Source organism: Ananas comosus, linkage group 20 (assembly GCF_001540865.1).
Source record: "Ananas comosus cultivar F153 linkage group 20, ASM154086v1, whole genome shotgun sequence".
Taxonomy (NCBI): domain Eukaryota; kingdom Viridiplantae; phylum Streptophyta; class Magnoliopsida; order Poales; family Bromeliaceae; genus Ananas; species Ananas comosus.
This window is the reverse complement of record NC_033640.1, coordinates 1,023,370-1,041,356: the sequence shown is the minus strand read 5'-3', so window position 1 is coordinate 1,041,356 and position 17,987 is coordinate 1,023,370. Positions and strand designations below refer to the sequence as shown.

General features: G+C 31.6%; 1 protein-coding gene across 2 annotated transcripts; it reads right to left on the bottom strand.

Annotated features, from left to right (window-relative positions):
* On the bottom strand, nucleotides 9,239-11,913 carry LOC109725766 (beta-1,4-mannosyl-glycoprotein 4-beta-N-acetylglucosaminyltransferase-like). Of its 2 annotated transcripts, none has more exons than XM_020255109.1 (2): nucleotides 11,538-11,913; nucleotides 9,239-10,793 (listed from the first exon to the last, which is right to left on the bottom strand). In XM_020255109.1, exons 1-2 carry the CDS (start codon nucleotides 11,604-11,606, stop codon nucleotides 9,693-9,695), a joined length of 1,170 nt encoding a protein of 389 aa, XP_020110698.1. In that variant the 5' UTR covers nucleotides 11,607-11,913; the 3' UTR covers nucleotides 9,239-9,692. The 2 variants fall into 2 exon arrangements, with proteins under 2 accessions (XP_020110698.1, XP_020110700.1); XM_020255111.1 differs by having other exon boundaries at nucleotides 9,239-10,790.

The window sequence follows — 17,987 nt, the reverse complement described above, 5'->3', positions numbered from 1 at the left end:
ACTGCTAGCAATCTGTTATATTGGCTTCAAAATACCAATTTTACCCTCTATTTTAATTTAATCACCACTCTCACAATTTTTTTTTGAATATATGGAGACCCCCTCAATTACTACCCATTGTGAAATACCCTCATAAATTTAACTTTTTAATTAAAGTCTTCTTAAATTTTATTTTCTTAAATTGAATGATTTTTTATTATTAAATTAGAGATTTTATCTAATCCATTAATGACCTATAGTTGATAGTTTTAGTATAAATATCAAAAATAAGTGAAAAAACTTTGATTTTTAAACAAAAAATAAGGGTAATATGGTAATTTCATATTTTGAAATAAAATAAAAAAATACTATGTTGACGGAAGTTAGCAAAAAAATTAACGGTGCAGGTATTTATGAAAGAAATATTATATTTAGAGGGGTATTTGTGAAATTTTTAAAATTTAAAGGGTATTTATGATATTTCATAATTTTGTGAGGGTACAAATGAAATTAACCCTAAATTTAAAGTATAAATAAACTTATCTTTGATTAGACAGATACTTACTTTAGAAATATATATATCTTTTTTCCGGATCTCAAAAAATCTTTGGAGACAAAATGTATCTTGTCAAAATCTAAACCAGTATCGGCATGTAATCATTTCATCAATGCATTTAAGATCAGATGAAGTGGCGTGCCAATTTAATATTATTTATTATTGTTATAAACGCTGAGAAAACATTCAATTCATTTCAAAAATAGGGGACTAAATTAAATTTTGGAACTAGTTTAAAAAATCGAACCAAATAGGCACTAGATATCTAACTTATACTTCTCAAATAAAAAAAAAAATTAAATTCAAAATTTGTAAAAGTAAGTGGTGGAATAAATTCCGTGTATAATATCCATCCATACAAATATTTAAATCAGCGGTTTCTTAAATACAAGCGGCGCCTTCACATTTTTTCAGTATTTTTTATTTTGAATTCCATAATTATCTTAGTTCGATAAAATATCAAATTTGAATTTCATGATTAATCTCGAAAAATTACCACATCTTTCTAAATTCACATTAGAAAAATACTAAATCTATTCAAATCTTTTCCGAGAAAATTCTTATTTTCTTATTACAAATATATAACGGTTTCTTAAATACACGTGGCGCCTCCACGTTTTTCTAATATTTTTTATTTTAAATTTCAAAATTATTTTATCTCTATAAAATAACAAATCTAGATTTTATAATTAAATCTTGAAAAGATATCAAATTTTTTCAAATCTACCTCGGAAAGTTACCAAATCTATCCAAATTTTTTTCCACAAAATCCTCATTTTCTTATCTTGGGAAGGGACAAAATCCTCACATTGATTCGCGTATGTACATAAGAGGACGTGTCCTCACGTATCCTCAAAAGGGGCAAAATCGTCACCTCAATTCACGTGTGTGTATATATAGAAGAACGTGTAATTATGATATTGGAATCTTAAAAATTTTCTCATTTTCTTATCTCAAGAAGGGACAAAAATTTCACATTGATATCAGAACGTGAGATTTTCAGTTCGAGTCACACCAACCTTCTAATATTATTAATTTTCTCTCATTTAATTCAAGTCCACGTGATGGGGCATTAAAAAAAAATTCTCGAGTCCAGACATGAGGAAAAATCTCGAGCCTAGACGTGAAAAAAAGTATTAACTATAAAAATATATAAACATCGTTCTCTAATAACTTAAACTTTTAGAAACGAACACTATATAATTTGGCATCGATCACATGTGGCACCCCTATTTTTTGCTTCATTCTACGTGGCGAGGCTATCTCTCACCCGAGCCCCTCTCTCTTCCCCTTCTTCCACCCGAGCCTCTCTTCCTTTCCCTCCCCTGCCAGCTTACCCTCTCTCTTCACACCCTCTTCCTCTCTTTCTCTTCCCCTGCCCTTTTTTTCTCTCCCCTTTCCTACCCTTTCTCTCTTTAAATATGGGAAAAAAATTTATAATCTTTTTTTAAGTCCAATTTTATTTTTTATTTGTTATTATAAAAATTTAAAATATATAAATAATTTTTTAATAGTTTAAACTATTTATATTAAATATAAAATTTTATTTTATAATATTTGGTATTTAGATATAGATTGCAGATTAAAAAATAAAAGAAATATTGATGAAAGTTTAAATTAATTTTATATTTTACAAAAATTAATTTTGAGCAATTAAGCGATACATTCATATTTTTATTTTTTAGTTAAAAAAGTTATTTATTGAACAGTTTTTCAAACTATTAATTTTGATTAATTTTTAAATAAAATTATTAGAATAATATAACTATTCAAAAATTAAGAAAATATTAATAAAAATTACTTTTTTAACATACTAAATAAATTTTTAATCGTAAAATTTTAATAATTATATATTTTAATTAACTATCCGCTGCGATGCGCAGACTCTGCACTAGTATAATAATTATTTTACAGAACTAAAATAAAGGCAAAGTATTAATCATTGCGTTTGTACTTAGGAATGCTTTAGCAAAAACTTCTTTTTGTCCTATTTTTTAGTACTTTTTTTTTTTTTTTTGTCAAAAGCTAAAATCACAAGCTCCCAAATCCCAATAGGTGTGTCTCTACTACTTCAGTTGTTGTGGCGAGAAATTATTAGAGAAAGTGTATTATGGTGGCTCTCTTAAAATTATAACTTAGGGAATACTTCATAAAACAATGGTAAAACATCAAATACGATCCATGTGGTTTTATAATTTTTAATTTTAGTACCCTATAATTTAGAGTGTATCAATTTAGTATTCTGTAGTTTTTTTTTTCTTTTTATTATACGCTCTACTAATTTTTTCGTTAAATCAGTGAAAAAGTTAAAACTAAAAGATATTAAAGTGAATATTCGATAAATTTAAGTTGGGTATATGAAGTTTTTTATATATAATTTAACGAAATATTAACAGAGGAGCTGACGAAAAGAAAAAAAAAAAATCATAGAGTAATAAATTGATACACTTCAAACAACAAGATACTAAAGTGAAAAAATATAAAATTACAGGAGTGATATTTGAAGCTTACCCTAAAACTATATTGCAATTAGGGATGGCAATGCAGCTCGTTGTTTACGAGTCAGCTCGTATTCTGCTCAAAATGAGCTTGAGATTGAATCACTCGTTTAGTAAACGAGCCAAACACGAGCTCAATTCTTCCACTCGTTTAATAAATGAGCGGAACACGAGCTGGGTTGGCTCGCTCATGTTCGGTTCAATAACAGCTCGGATACAACACTATATAATTTATGAAATTTATATTTATATATATAAATAATTATATATAATGTAGGTCTTGTGTGCTATTTGGAGCAGGGAGCCGTTTTCGATGATGGACATTTCGAATGAACAATCGGATCTGTTAGATTTGATCTAGTGTATTTGAAGTATTTAAAAAAACAAATTTTAGGATTTTTGATATCATTTACCTAGCGATCGAAAGGAATCAAAATCAATAATTCTTAATAATTGATGTATACCGTTTGCAAGTTGAACGGTGTAGAAGTATTCAAATCAGATAAAATTCTGATAGAAAATTTTTTATACTATTTACAGTAAAATCAATGTCTTTAATCGCAAATTTTAATGTTATATCACCACTTTATTATTTACGTTTTAGCCTAACCTAAATAAAAAATCCAACTAAATTATAAAAAATTCATTTACCAGTAAAGTTTCAACTATTAGAGCAAAGTCTAATGGATAAGATCTTGTAAACTTATTTTCTATATATATTATTTTTAATTTTTTAACTTGTTGTTTGTGAGCCAATTCGTGCTCAACTTGTCAATAAACGAGCAGAACATGAGTTACATTTTTTAGCAAGATACGACTCTAACTCGCTCGTCAGCAGAGCCAAATAGGCATTTTGAGCTCAAAATGGTATGCTACCTGCTTCGTTTATTTCATATAGAAATAAACTTAGTTGGAAATGTGAATCAATTAGAATTCAAACTTAGGATCTCATATATTAACCACCAAGTCTTTTATTACTTGCGCTAAGGACGGTCAGTGCTTTTCTTAAAAGCTAAAACTATAACTTAGGCACTTCTACTTTGATTGATGCCAAAAGGGCACCATTAATGCTGTAATAAAAACAATCAAAATCATCACATTTCAATTTTTAACAAACCACTTTAAATTAATAAAAAATGAACCAAAATGGCTAATTGCGAACAATTAAAAGTTTGAATGCTACATATAAAAGTTTTACAAATGGGTGAAAAGTTTAGATGGTTTGGATGCATTTAACTCTTTATTTAGAGCCCGTCTGGCCTAGATTCTAAAAAAATAATTTTTATATAATTAATTTTGGTTTAAAAATATAATTTATGCGACGTTTGGCTGAGTCTGATAGAAAGTTGATTTTAGAAAGCTGTTTGGCAAAATTTTTTTGCCGAAGTGATTTTGTAATGTTGTTTAACATTAGTAAATTTTAAAAGTAATTAAAATTACATGGCGATATTTTAAGTTATCAGTACCTATTTAATATAACAAAAGTGCGAATTTCGTTAGTTAATGTTTAGTTTTCAACATATAAATCTCTACCATTTGCTTGATGGTGATGGTGAAATTGCAAAACCAGACAGAGCTTAGTGAGCTGGGCTGAAACATGGCTAGGCCCAAACTTGCATTTTTTTCTCTTTGTTTAGAAAAAGAAAAAAGAGAGGTTAAATTACACTTTTAGTTCTCAAACTATGAGGGTTATATTTGGTCTCCAAATTTTAATTTATTATAAATTGTTGGTCAAACATTCTGAATTATTGCGATCGAGTCTCACTGCTGAATTTAGTTGACTAAATGCTGATATGTTAGCGACGTAGCAGTATTATGATTGATGGTGTGCCAATAATAAAAATCTATACCTATACATTATTTCTCATGGAATTTGCCACGTGGCAATTCCTCCTTCATCCCCTCTCCACACTCTTTGATGCTTCGCCTTCTCACCTCATCTCTACCCGATGCTTTGTCTTCTCACCCGCTTACTTTCTAATTAATGTATTCATATGATCTATTTTTATCTAAACAAATCGTTTTAAAAAAAAAGAATATCTATTTGCCATTGTAACTTTCATTATTGTTATGTATAATTTATTTGCTGTTATAATTTTTGCCACATTTGTATGTATATCTATTTTATATTTTCTTTTTGTATTTATTGATGTCTCATTATAAGTTAAAAATTTTAAAATTCTAATTTTGTCAATCTTTTATCTTCTTTAATATTAGCCCGTAGCAATGCACGGATAACTTCACTAGTATTACATTATTACCACAGTAGCGATTTATCAACATCTAATTAATTAAATTAGATTGTAAACTTTAATTGCAACAGTTTTAAACAAGCATAGACCCTTAACTATAAGCCTCCTGTGCTTTTAAAAGTACGGAGGCCTCCATACTTGTAAGTAATTTTCGATGATAGAATATCTGATTTGACGATCGACTCCATTAAGCATAATCCACGCTATTAGAACTATTTAGAAACCAAATTTCATAATTTTTCAACATAATTTACCACGTGATAAAAAGTCTCAAAAATGACTATTTTAACAGTTGATGTGGTATGTTTTTAAGCTCAACGGTATAGAACAATCCAAATTACATGAAACTTTAATAGAAAATTCTACTTAATAGCAATAACAAGATCAATACTTCTGATTTAAAATTGAGTCTTTTATCACTATGTTTTATGAAATTTTTATTTTCAACCATTTTTTTAGGCTACTCATTCACTAGACAAATAAAGTCAAAAAATTATAAATTTTGGTTTCTAGATAGTTCTAATAGCATAGACAATATCTAACGGAACTGATCGCTGAATTAGATGTCCTATCATCAAACATGACGGCCTCCGTACTTTCAAAAATAACTTACAAATACGGAAGTCTCCGTACTTTCGAAAGTATAGGAGTGTAGCTCTCTCTCTCTCTCTCTCTGTCTCTCTCTCTTTATATATATATATATATATATATATATATATATATGCTTTTAAAAAGAATAGGGTTTGTTTTTCCAAACCATGCATTCTTTGATAGCAAACCACCCAAAATCTAGCAGAGTACTTATCCCACTTCAATATCTGAAAATTGGTTTCTGTAAAGCAAAATTACAACTCAATTGAGAAACTCCTACTGCAAAAAATTCAGAATCAAGCCAATAAGCCAATGTGCCTGCTACTAAAGAAGTTACTGAAACTAAAATACAGAGTAAAATTTTTGCAAATCCATGAACAAACAACTATAATGAGTATTCTGATGATACCTGTTTAGATTTCTGATAAGTTCATTCAATTAAGACATACAGAGTAAATCAACTAAACATCCGACGACGACGACACAGGAAATTTAATTTCTAATTAGTTGCTCCAGTGTGCTGTAACAAAGAATTAGCATCTTAATTTGCAGAATACAACTAAATTGAACAAGTCAAAATGAAGATTCAAAATTTGAGAATTGACCTTCTCTTTCTCTTTCGCCGCAATCATAAGAAAACCAATTTTACAATCAATTAATTGGACAGGATCAAACAACAACATTGGTCAACTAATTTTTATCTAATATGTATTCCATCTATCAGTTTTGATTTAGTCCTTCAATTCTTCAGAAACCAATGAAATTGATAGCTGAAAAATATTCGAATTCTGATATACGTATTTAAAATTTTAATATTTTGTAAGTTTTGAATTTAGAGTAAACTTACATTACCAACGAAATTGGTACCCGAGCTTCGAAGGTTTTGATTTGGTTATCCAACCTTAGAATATCTATAAGATTCTCAAAAGAATATACTGTCGAGTAACATAATATTCTGTTAGATTAGAATATTCCATCAAAAGGGTGTTTGGTTTTCCAGAAAATAGTTTTCTGGCTGGAAATGTATTTTCAGATTTTGTGAACAAGTTTTGGTTTCACGGTTTTTTATCCGCAAAACGAAAAGTGTGACAAATGGGATTTTTCATGAAAAACTTCTTGCTCGGAAAACAGTTTTCCATACTTTTCTGAGGAAGCAAACACCCCCGTTAAGTTCTAAGATAATAACTTGCAAGGTTCAGATACCTATTTCTGAGAAATCCATATATCATCTGAATAATAAATTAACAACATAATCAAAGCATCATTTTGACTGGGGATGTCAATGGGTACGGATACCCAAAATTTTATCTAAACCCGATTCCGAATGAAGCGAATTTATCCGATGCTAAATGGATATGATTTCGGATATAGATATAAAAAACAAAAACCCGACGAATATGGATACAGATATGGATTTTGGCTGTACCCGACCCGAACCCGACCCCGACCCCGATCCGAACCCGATCCGAATCCGAATTTATTTTACATTATGTATAGTATGTATATAAAAAATTGATGTTATATTTGAATTTATATTTTAAAAATTTAGATTTAATGTAATATATTTTGAAATATTGAAAAGAGATAATTGTTTCTGGTTCGGATTTTCGGGTTCGGGTTCGGGTTTGGGTTCGGGTTTCAGATTTTTGGTCGAGTTCGGGTTTGGATATCGATTTTTAAAATCTGTCGGGTTCGGATTCGGGTTCGGGTTTTTAAAAACCCGCCTCGAATCCGACCTATTGACATCCCTAATTTTGACCTATGGTTTGTACAACCCAAAATAGGCTCATAGTTTGATTCCAACTGCTATATGAAATATAAAATTTGAATTGTTCTCAACCTAGTTGGCAGTTGACAATTTCCTATTCAACAGTTTACTTTTTCATGTATTAAATCTCCAATGCCACATAACAAAGTAGATGATCATGTGCACCACAATGTGGTTGAGTCATCATTTAGTAAACTATCTAATACTTGAAACAACTTGAAAGGAAAAATAAAGGCCTAATGAACCTACGCAAACTATGGAAGCATCTGACCTGAAATTTCAGCTATTTGGCACTATACAGAACAATTTACATGTAGTACAATGTATGATCCACTAACACAGTGGAAAATTCACTGTTCCGGTTGCTGAAACAGAAGATCTTTTGGTTACTTGTAGCTTATTATATTTCAGGTGTAAGTACACCATAAAATTGATTAGTTTTTCGATATTAGAGTCATACTTTGGACAAGCTTACGCGTGATACTACAACATAAAAGCATTTACTTTTAAGTGTCGTGGCACGAGATCATGCCAAGCACTTGCCGGCATATAGCACGACACGGTGCGCAGATGGCTGTATCACAATTTAAATGACACGCCATGCTCATACAAAAGCATTTACTTTTGTTGATAGAGTCAACCATTCCATTATTATACGAAATCTATTTAAGGTTGAAACTATCGTGCACTAAGAAATTTTTGGGATTCATTGGATAAATATCCAAAAATTAAAGAGCCTAAAATTTGATCTAGAGTCAATTTAGTTCTCATTGTCTTAATCATAACAACTTAGTATTCAAAATTTGTTCTGCATATAAAGTTCTTCTGTTACACTGTAATCAGAAAAAGATGCTAAAGTTAGCACTGTAGTTAGATTTTGCTTTGTTAAATATGAAATTCCGAGGGCGGAACAACAAATTCGAGGTACTAAATGTGTAACATTTAACTTTCGAAGACAAAATGAAAAACAAATCAAACCTCAATATAAACTCTACAGGCGAAATTGAATTGTCAGACAAACTTTAGGGACTAAATTTGTAACCATGATTCATACAGACAGTAGCTCTTTTTTTTTTCTTCTTTCTTTTTTTTTCTTTTTGTAGCTGTATCTTTAGGTATAACTCGATCGGCACGAGCAAAACTACCACAACAAGTGTGTTTCTGTCGGTGCCAATTCAAACTAGATCCAAAAATAGGGTCTGAAAACTAGTTCAAAACCGAAACATCCAAGTTTCAGTTTGTCAGTTCTAAAGCTATCGAATTTGTTCAAATTTTGCTAAAACTAGCTATAGCTACTGAGTTTTGATTTGTCTCCCGATTTCGACCTCTTTGACAACGACAACATAGAAGTTAGCTATGCATTTATAACAACAGGAAAATGATACATAACCTTACTATATGAAACCGCGCCAAAATTGAGGCCAAAGCCACAATTTGGAACCTTTCGATAACGAGTTTCAAACATTTTTCCTGATAACTACAAATATCCATCGTCTTAACTTTCTTATCTACCTTTAAGTTCGAGCACTAAATGAAGCGTTTACCGGGAAAAAAAAGAAAGAAAAAGATGAACAACAGAAGCAAAACAAAAAGATGCGAAGATATCACAATAACTTGGATTAGAATTTTCTCCAGAGGAGAGCATAAACAAATCAAATGGTACAAAAACCTACTAGTCAGTAAAACATTCTGCGACAACAAAGTTCAAAAAGATAAATAGATGAATAAATTAGTTTCAAGGGGAAAAAGAACCAATTTCCATAACATAAAAACTAGCACCAGGTTTGAATTCTACAACAGTGTGATATCACATACCGATAAGACGGTAGAATAATGAACTCGAATCCCTTGTAAGTATACTCCCTCTGAGCTCCTGCGGCAAATAAATACGCCCTCTTCAATGGAACATTAGAGATATAATCATCTCCACAACTCGTCCACGCTCATGGACACCCAAAAATAACAAATCATTCAGCCTAGTAGCGTCAGTTTCCCAAGGAGACCCTTTATAGCTTTTGTAAGAAATAACTCATACAAGTTTCGGCAACTTAGCCACTTTCTCTTCTACAATTTCCCGGGAGGAGGTATCTAAACCTCTCGACATTTTTCAATAGGTGGCCGGGGAGTCGGACCGCAGAGAAAGTGCGGGGGATCGGCCCCAACTTTGCAATGATTTCCTGGAAAGTGTATTCTTCAGGGAGCATGTCGAAAAGATCCGCCCCTCGACAAATGACATCCTGGATCCTCGACGGGTTCAAGAAGTAGGCGAACCGCACTCTGTCCACGTGGCTATAAGCCTTCATTTTGAATACGAAGTCGCTTATGCGGCGGAAGCAGAAGCTGCAATGCCACCCGGAATCCGCTAGCAAGTCATCGGTCTGGCGGAAGTGCGCGTATCTCGTTCTCCCGGCACGGTATTTGTGCACGGAGGCCCTCCAGCTCCGGTCGTCGAGGTAGAACTCGAAGGAGTACAAGTAATTCCGTAGCTGGAGGTGAATTTTATCAGGAATATCATCGCACCACCGCAAGAGATCGATCGTGTGGCCGCTTGGGATCTCGTCGACGTCGGACATGATCAACAAATCGTCGTCGGTAATTCCCGCGATCCTGATAAGCTGATCCAGAGCCACTCTTTGGTACGACTCCTCGACGAAGGGGTTCTCCCCTTTCACGAACCGCCCTCCGATCGTCCCGTAAGTCAGCCTCGACTCCGCGAACTCGAATTGGCGCCGGTTCTTCGCGAAGTAGAGGGGCTTGACCAGGCCGGTGAACGTTGAATTCGACTCGAGGAGCACGAACTCCGAGACATAGGGGCTCAGCTCGTTCCACCGGATTTCGAGAATGTCGAGCTCATTGCTGAAGAGCACGGCGTCGAAGACACGGCGGGGGTTCTCGCGGATCCCCCATCCGTGGAGCCGGCATAGGTTTTCCATGGACACATTCTCATGATAATAGTGAGGGATCACCGTGAACGGCTTCGGCGGGGATTCCCACAGGGGGCGGAGAAAGTAGGTGATCTTTTGGCCATGAACATAGATGAATAGAATAAGGAGCGGAACGCCGATGAAGAGAATCAACAAGGCCCTGAAATCGAACCCGCGGAGCGCGCACCGGAGCCTCGACATGCTCAGAGCCGCCTTCGAAGCCTGCTGAAAATTTAGAGAAGTTGAACTATATAGAGCAATTAATTGTCTACATAACAAGTAACAACAACAAATCAAATCGCGGCGAATACGAATTTATAGGGAAACTTGAATCATACAATAGAACAAATAGATTAGATTGATGAACATCTTAGCACCTTATTTGTTACATTTTGGATTGAGCAAAAACACAAACAGGTATCAGGCACCACAAATGCTACAGAAACAAGAACCCAATTCCTAAAATCAACAATCAGATTCAAAAATTGTGCTAAATTAACAACTTCCATCAATGCTGAAATGTTAATAACAATTATTTTGCATTGTAAGCATAAAACTTGATGGATAAAGAGATTCAGATCATAATAAGTGCTACAGAAATGAAATTTAAAAAAAAAAAAAAACTCAAATCTGAAAAGAAACAATAAGATTCAAAAATCGAATCTTTGCAAAGTAAATTTGAATCAGATGAAAAAAAAAGGGGGCAAAAAGAGTACTCATCCATGAGAAAAAGCAAAGGGGGGATTATTCTAAACAGCAAATCCAATATGAACACACATAAAATGCTTAAAAATCCAAACTTTACCATGCCAACATGCACAGTGAATCCCCAAATGAACAGATCTACACAAACCGTTCGGAAAAAGAGGAGAAAAATAGCAATAAAAACAGGAAAAATAGGAAGAAAATAAGAGAGAGGGATTCGGATTAAATAAAAAAAATTTTAAAATTTAAATCTAATTTAATCACCTCTCCGCAAACATCCTCGCATATATCATCGGTCTTCTTGGAATTATTATAATACCCAGCCTCGGGCATCGCGAAAACCCAGCAAACCAAACCAAACCAAACCAAACCAAAAAAATCCCCAAAAAATCCCTCAAAATCCCACCTTTTATTCAAAAAATCCCACCTTTTTTCTCCCCCAAAATTGAACCAATTTAAAAAAAAAAAACAGAAAAAGTGGTAGAGATCGAATCCCCCCGCCGAGGAAGCTCCTCCTCGCCGGAGCACGATCGATCTCCTCGGCGGCGATCTCCCTCTCTCTCCCTCCCTCTCTCTCTCTCTCCCAATCCCTCTCTCTTTTTTCTCACCTTTTATTTTTTTTTCTCTCTCTTATTTCTCTCTCTCTCTCTCTTTCTCTCTCTCTCTTCACAAACCGCCTAATTATAGCCGTTTGGGTGGTGCGGTGGCTCCTCTCTCTCTCTCTCTCTCTCTCTCTCTCTCTCTCGTTCTTATTATCACATCCCAAACCCAAATATAATATATTTTTTAATAAAATTTAAATTTAATTTTAAAATAAAAATATTAAAATATAATCTAACTTAGGATTTTTTTTTGGGCATTAGTCCTCTCAGAAAATTTTTTCCTACAAATAATCCCACCAAATATATATTTGTAAGATTGGTCCTATTCCCGCCGTACAAGCGTCATGCGAGCGCCACATGACCATGACGCGCCACATGAGCGGCAGTTTAGGTTAAGTTAAACACGGTGAATCATTCAGAGTATCCAAACACGATGAATGATTTACTGTATTCTATTATTTTTCTTATAACGATTTTACTTAATATTTGGGACTTAAGATTCAGAAAGGACACTGTAATTCTGTAAATCATTCACTATATCCAAATACGATGAATAATTTATCATATTCATGAGTGCTTCCGTGAGACCATGACAGAAATAGAATCAATTTTATAAATATAAATTTTATAAGACTATTTATAGAATTTTTTTAAAAAAAGATTAAATATATAAAAAAGCCTCCCTAAATTACACTTTTTCGCCCGTCAAATTTTAATTTATAGCAATTTCTAATTTGGACGGTTTAGATTGTTGTGATTAGATTACAAGGTATAGATTTAACTCGCTGATATAATTAAGTGTCACGAGTCTTATTAATTAGTTTAAATAATATAATAATGGAAGTTATCAATGTAATATAATATTAGTTCCTAAGCTAATGGATCCCTTTTTAAACTTTATTTTTAGTAAAAAAAAATTTGAGAAATGTGAGTAGGTATTTTTAAATATCTTATATAATTAATATTTTATTGCAGTTGTAGTAGTGAGATATGGAAATAAATAATTATCTATATATTCTTTTATTAGATTCCTCTTTTGATATTATTTATACTATTTTTTATTTTATATTTTTGCACAAATTTTAAGACGATATAGAGTAAATTCTTTTTAATTCTGCCATATCATTTATGCTATTAAATTTTACTTTGCACGAATTTTAAAGCACCGTAAATAAAAATTTAGAAGTAGAAAAAAAAAAGCATCTGCTCGAATCGTTTACCGCATATTTTTTTTTATTCATATATTTCACTTTGGACGAAAAGTTAAAATATTATACGATAAAATATAATAATAATTGTTTTCTATATATAATTTTTTTATCCCCACGTATCACTTCTCACAACTATTAAAACAACATAAAATAGAATTTTTTGCAAATTACTTTTATTATTTTTAGAGAGAGAGAGAGAGAAATGTATGAGTTTTTTTTTTTTTTTTTTTTTTTTTTTTTTTGGGGGGGGGGACTTTGTTTACATAGTGTGGGGTGGAGGGGAAAGCACATGGAGATTGGAGAGGGGGTCTTGGAAAGGGCCAAAGGGGTGTGTGTGACATGATAATTACAAAGGAGAGGGGTTTGCAAAAAGCCAAAAAAAATAAAATTAAAATAATTTTTATTATTTTAAGTGGTATAAGATATACATACAAGGTGTTGGGATATTCCTTGGAGAAATGTCATAAAAAAATCATTATTATTATTGTGAAGAGTAAAAAAAAAAAAAAAACCCTTTCTATGTAAGCATAAATAAATTTAGGAAAAACTTCAAATATCACTTCTGTAGTTTCACATTTTCTTACTTTAGTACACTGTGATTTAAAGTGTATTAACTTAGTGTCCTATGCTTTTATTTTTATCTTTTTATTATCTATTTCACTAATTTTTTTTTCGTTAAATCAGTGACAAAGTTAAAACTAAAGAGTAGTAAAATGAATATTTGATAAACCTAAGTAGAGTGTCTGAAATTTTTTATATATAATTCAATAAAATATTAAAGAAAAAGCTGACAAAAAAATAAAAATAAAATCACAGGACACTAACTTGACACACTTTAAACCATAAAATACTAAAGTAAGAAAGTGCGAAATTACAGGAGTAGTATTTTGAAGTTTATAAAAAAAAAAAAAGACCTTCCTATGTAAGCATGAATAAATTTATCTACTTATAGAGATATGTTTTGGTGAACATGGTGTACCACATTGCATGTGGACCAACCAATAAGAATGCAATAATATGGGGGATTTAGATGTGGGGTTTTAATTTTTCATATTTAAATTTGGGGAAAAATAAATCAAACTCAGTGAATATTAGTATGTGTTTCTTGTGTCCTTACTTAAAATTTTAAAAAATTATAATAGATTATATGATGCAGCAAAATATTATGTAATTGTATATTAATAACTATTCATCAAATTTAAATGAAATTTTGAATAGAAAAACTTAAATGCGTCAAATAATAAAGATAATAATAAATATAATTATAGTAATTGAAAGGTTGGAAAGAGGGATGTCAACGGGTCGGATTCAGCGCAGATTTTCAAAAACTCGAAACCCGAAACTCGAAACCCGATCAAAAATTCGAAATCCAAACCCAAAAAAAATATTTCTTTTTTAATGTTTCAAAATATATTACATTAAATCTAAATTTTTTAAAATACAAATTCAGATATAACGTCAAATTTTTATATACATATATAATGTAAAATAAATTCGGATTCAGGTCGGGTTCGGATCTAGTACAGTCAAATCCATATCCGTCGGATTTTTATTTTTAATATTCATATATAAAACTATATCTGTTTGGCATCGCGTAAATCTGCTCTATACGGATTCGGATTCAAGTAAAATTTTAGATATTCGTATCCATTGACATCGCTACTTGGGAGCTGAAATAAAATATCGCGCCGAAAATGTTGAGGAACCCTAAGTTTAAATTACCCATAAATTTAGGATTATTTGACTTTATTTGAGTTAATGTGACTAATAACTACTAAGAAAAATTCTTGGAAATGATGACTTGGGTGGTTGGTTACTGACTTTTTATATTCTTTATTTATTTATTTATTTAGTGATAATAATTAATGTCATTATTTGGGAAAGTCCAACATTTTTCATTTATTATTTTGTTATCTACAAATTGGTGGACAATGCTACATGCTCATTGGAGTCCACAATTTATTATTATTATTATTATTTTTAGTTCATCATTTATTATGTTTGTATTGTAATTTTGAATCTAATAGATATTTAAAGTCCGACTGCTATACTATCAGTTGTACGGAGGTCTCCGTGCTGCTAAATTATTTTTAATGATACAGCTTTCAAATCGACAATCGGTTTCGTTAAATTTGATTTACACAAAAATAAACATCATATAAAATCATAGTTAGTTAATTCGGATTCGGCAAAAATTTGGGACAAATATAATATGAATAAAATTCGTATCCTAATTTTTAAATTTGTTAAAAAATACGGTTTAAAAAATGAATTTGTCAATTATTCATATATGTAGTTTATACGAAAATTATACGTTCATCCATTAAAAATTCGGGATTAAAAATTCGGCTATTAAATTAAATTTTTTTTCTAGATTTATACTACTAGCATGAAAAGTTATAATTTTAAGAATAATAAAATAAAAGGCTAAAAATAAAATAAAATAAGTAAAAAAATAGAGCAAAACTATATTATACACCACGATATATAAACAATCAAGTAAGAAAGAGATTAAGACAGTTCATAATTAAACATAAAATATATACGATTTTTTTCTTAGGTCGAACAAACACAAAATGCATACTTTAAACATAAAATATAAGATAGTTAATACTTAAAAATAAAAAATATAAATTTTTTTACTCGGATTTTCAGTAATNAATTCATAAATTCGTGTTTTATCCCTTTTTTGGGAAAAAAATTTGCATATGAACTATTTTATTCAGATTTTCAATAATTTATGAATTAGCTAAGAGAGTATAAAATAACAAGACTTCAGTCATATTCTACATATTCTAAGACTGTTTGGTTGGAAATCAAGTGTGGGAATAAGCTCTTATTCTCCCACTTGTATCCAAACACCATTTGATGTGGTATAAGTTTGAAACTACTGTTCCAGCTTTAAGTATATTGTTATTTACTGGGGCAGTCGGGGTTATTTTGGTCATTTCACACCTTTCGGGTCGCCCCCGGCCCGGTTCAACCCACTGGACCAGTTGACTGAGTCCAACAGGTCAATCAGTAAACCCACACTCTTACTCTAACCCATCTCTCTCTCTCTCTCTCTCTCTCTCTCTCTCTCTCTCTCTCTCTCTCCATACATTTCTCACTTTCACTCACCCATTTCTCTCTCTAAATACTTTAATTCTCAAATAAAAGGAGTGCTTATGGGTACCCAAGTTTACCAAAACCAGTATATTTTTCTATATTAATGTCGAATCGTTGGTGTAAACTATTAATTCTAAAAGCTTGAGCTATTAAAAATACATAACTAATTTACTTAAAACGTATGGAAATAACACCTACGGGTCTCAATTGTGAATTGGTCCAACCAGCCTCACCTCACTTCGAACATGACTGACTCGGCCCAACCCAGTCTCAAGCCATCGGAGCATGACTCAGCTTAACCTGACCTTCCGTCACAGAAAAGAATGCCGGTCTCTTTAAGCCAACAATTAGTAGTATGTTGACTTTGCTTCTATTTATACTTTTAGCTGTAGTCATCTTTTGCAGCGATGCAACTTTATCTTTTAAAAAATTTAGATCAAATTTTTTTGAAAAGAAAATATGTGTATAGAATTGTTTGAAAAAAAATGCTTCGACCTCTTCATTTATAATACCCGATGCTGTGCTCGGAGGAAAAAAAATAAAAAATAAAAATAAAAATCAAATTGTACCTTTGTCATTTGGTAGTTTAAAAATTTTCATTTCATCTTATTCTTACCACCAGCTTCAGACTTTTATTTATAAGAAAATATGTTCAAAAAGTTAGGCTGATCAAACCCTAACAACACTCATGGATTGACATGCAAATTATACTAAAAAGCCCTAAAATTTGAATTGAAGTACACCTTGGGGGTACACTTTATGGTAACTATAGTAATACTCCTCATGTAGTTAAAACCTTATTTATTTCCTAATTAGCCAAAATTAAGGGTTGTACATTAACTTAACTAGGTACCTACCATTCATATGTGGAATTTATCCTAATGCTCTATTGTACATTTGAGTACCTACATATATATATTTATTTATACCAACCTTGTTTCCTAAGATAGAAAAAAGGACAAGTGAGGAATATATTGAAGTATTTATATCTATATCTATACATTATTATTTTTAAATTTGTTATATGACAACATTTTTTTCATTATTGAGTTTGGGCTCCAGCACAAACTAACTCAATTCTTCTACATGTTTTCCTCTTTTCTTTACTTGAACCAAACTAATTTTTCTCTTTTTTGCTTGAATCAAATTGATTATTGTGAAATGTAGACTCCTCCCGAATCAGTTCAAGTTTTCTACATTTTCTTTTTTTTTTTGCTTGAACCGAACTTGATTTTCGTCTTTATTTGCTTGACCGAACTGAGTCAACCCATCGCATTAGGCCGAACTGGCCTAACTGCTCCACATATTTCTATCTTTGAATTGAATTTTGCTCTTTCTTTGCGTAAATTGAACTGATTACTGTCAAGTGTGAGCTTCATCTCAACCTGGCTCAACGTTTTCTCTTTTTTTTGCTTAAACCGAATTGGGTTACTGTCACACCCCATTAATCCCACATCGAATAGAAATAGAGATGTGATTGGGTATATAAGAGACTTAGACACTAGTAATAATAACTGAGCTTAAGCATTTTGGGCCGATGTTGTGGACCCAACGAGTTATTGTTGCTAGTGGATTGGGTCGTTACAGTCACATCTCTACATTGGGCGAAAATCTTCCTCTTCTTTCGGTTGTTATCTTCTTTCATTGGGCAAAATAAATTTTATCACCGTTTTTTCTTTCTTTATCGTCATTTTTTTTTTTATTATTTTTAATTATCTATTTATCGCATCGCATGGATTACTGCACCGGTATCCATTAAGATACCACATCATTAATGTAACCAACAAAAACTT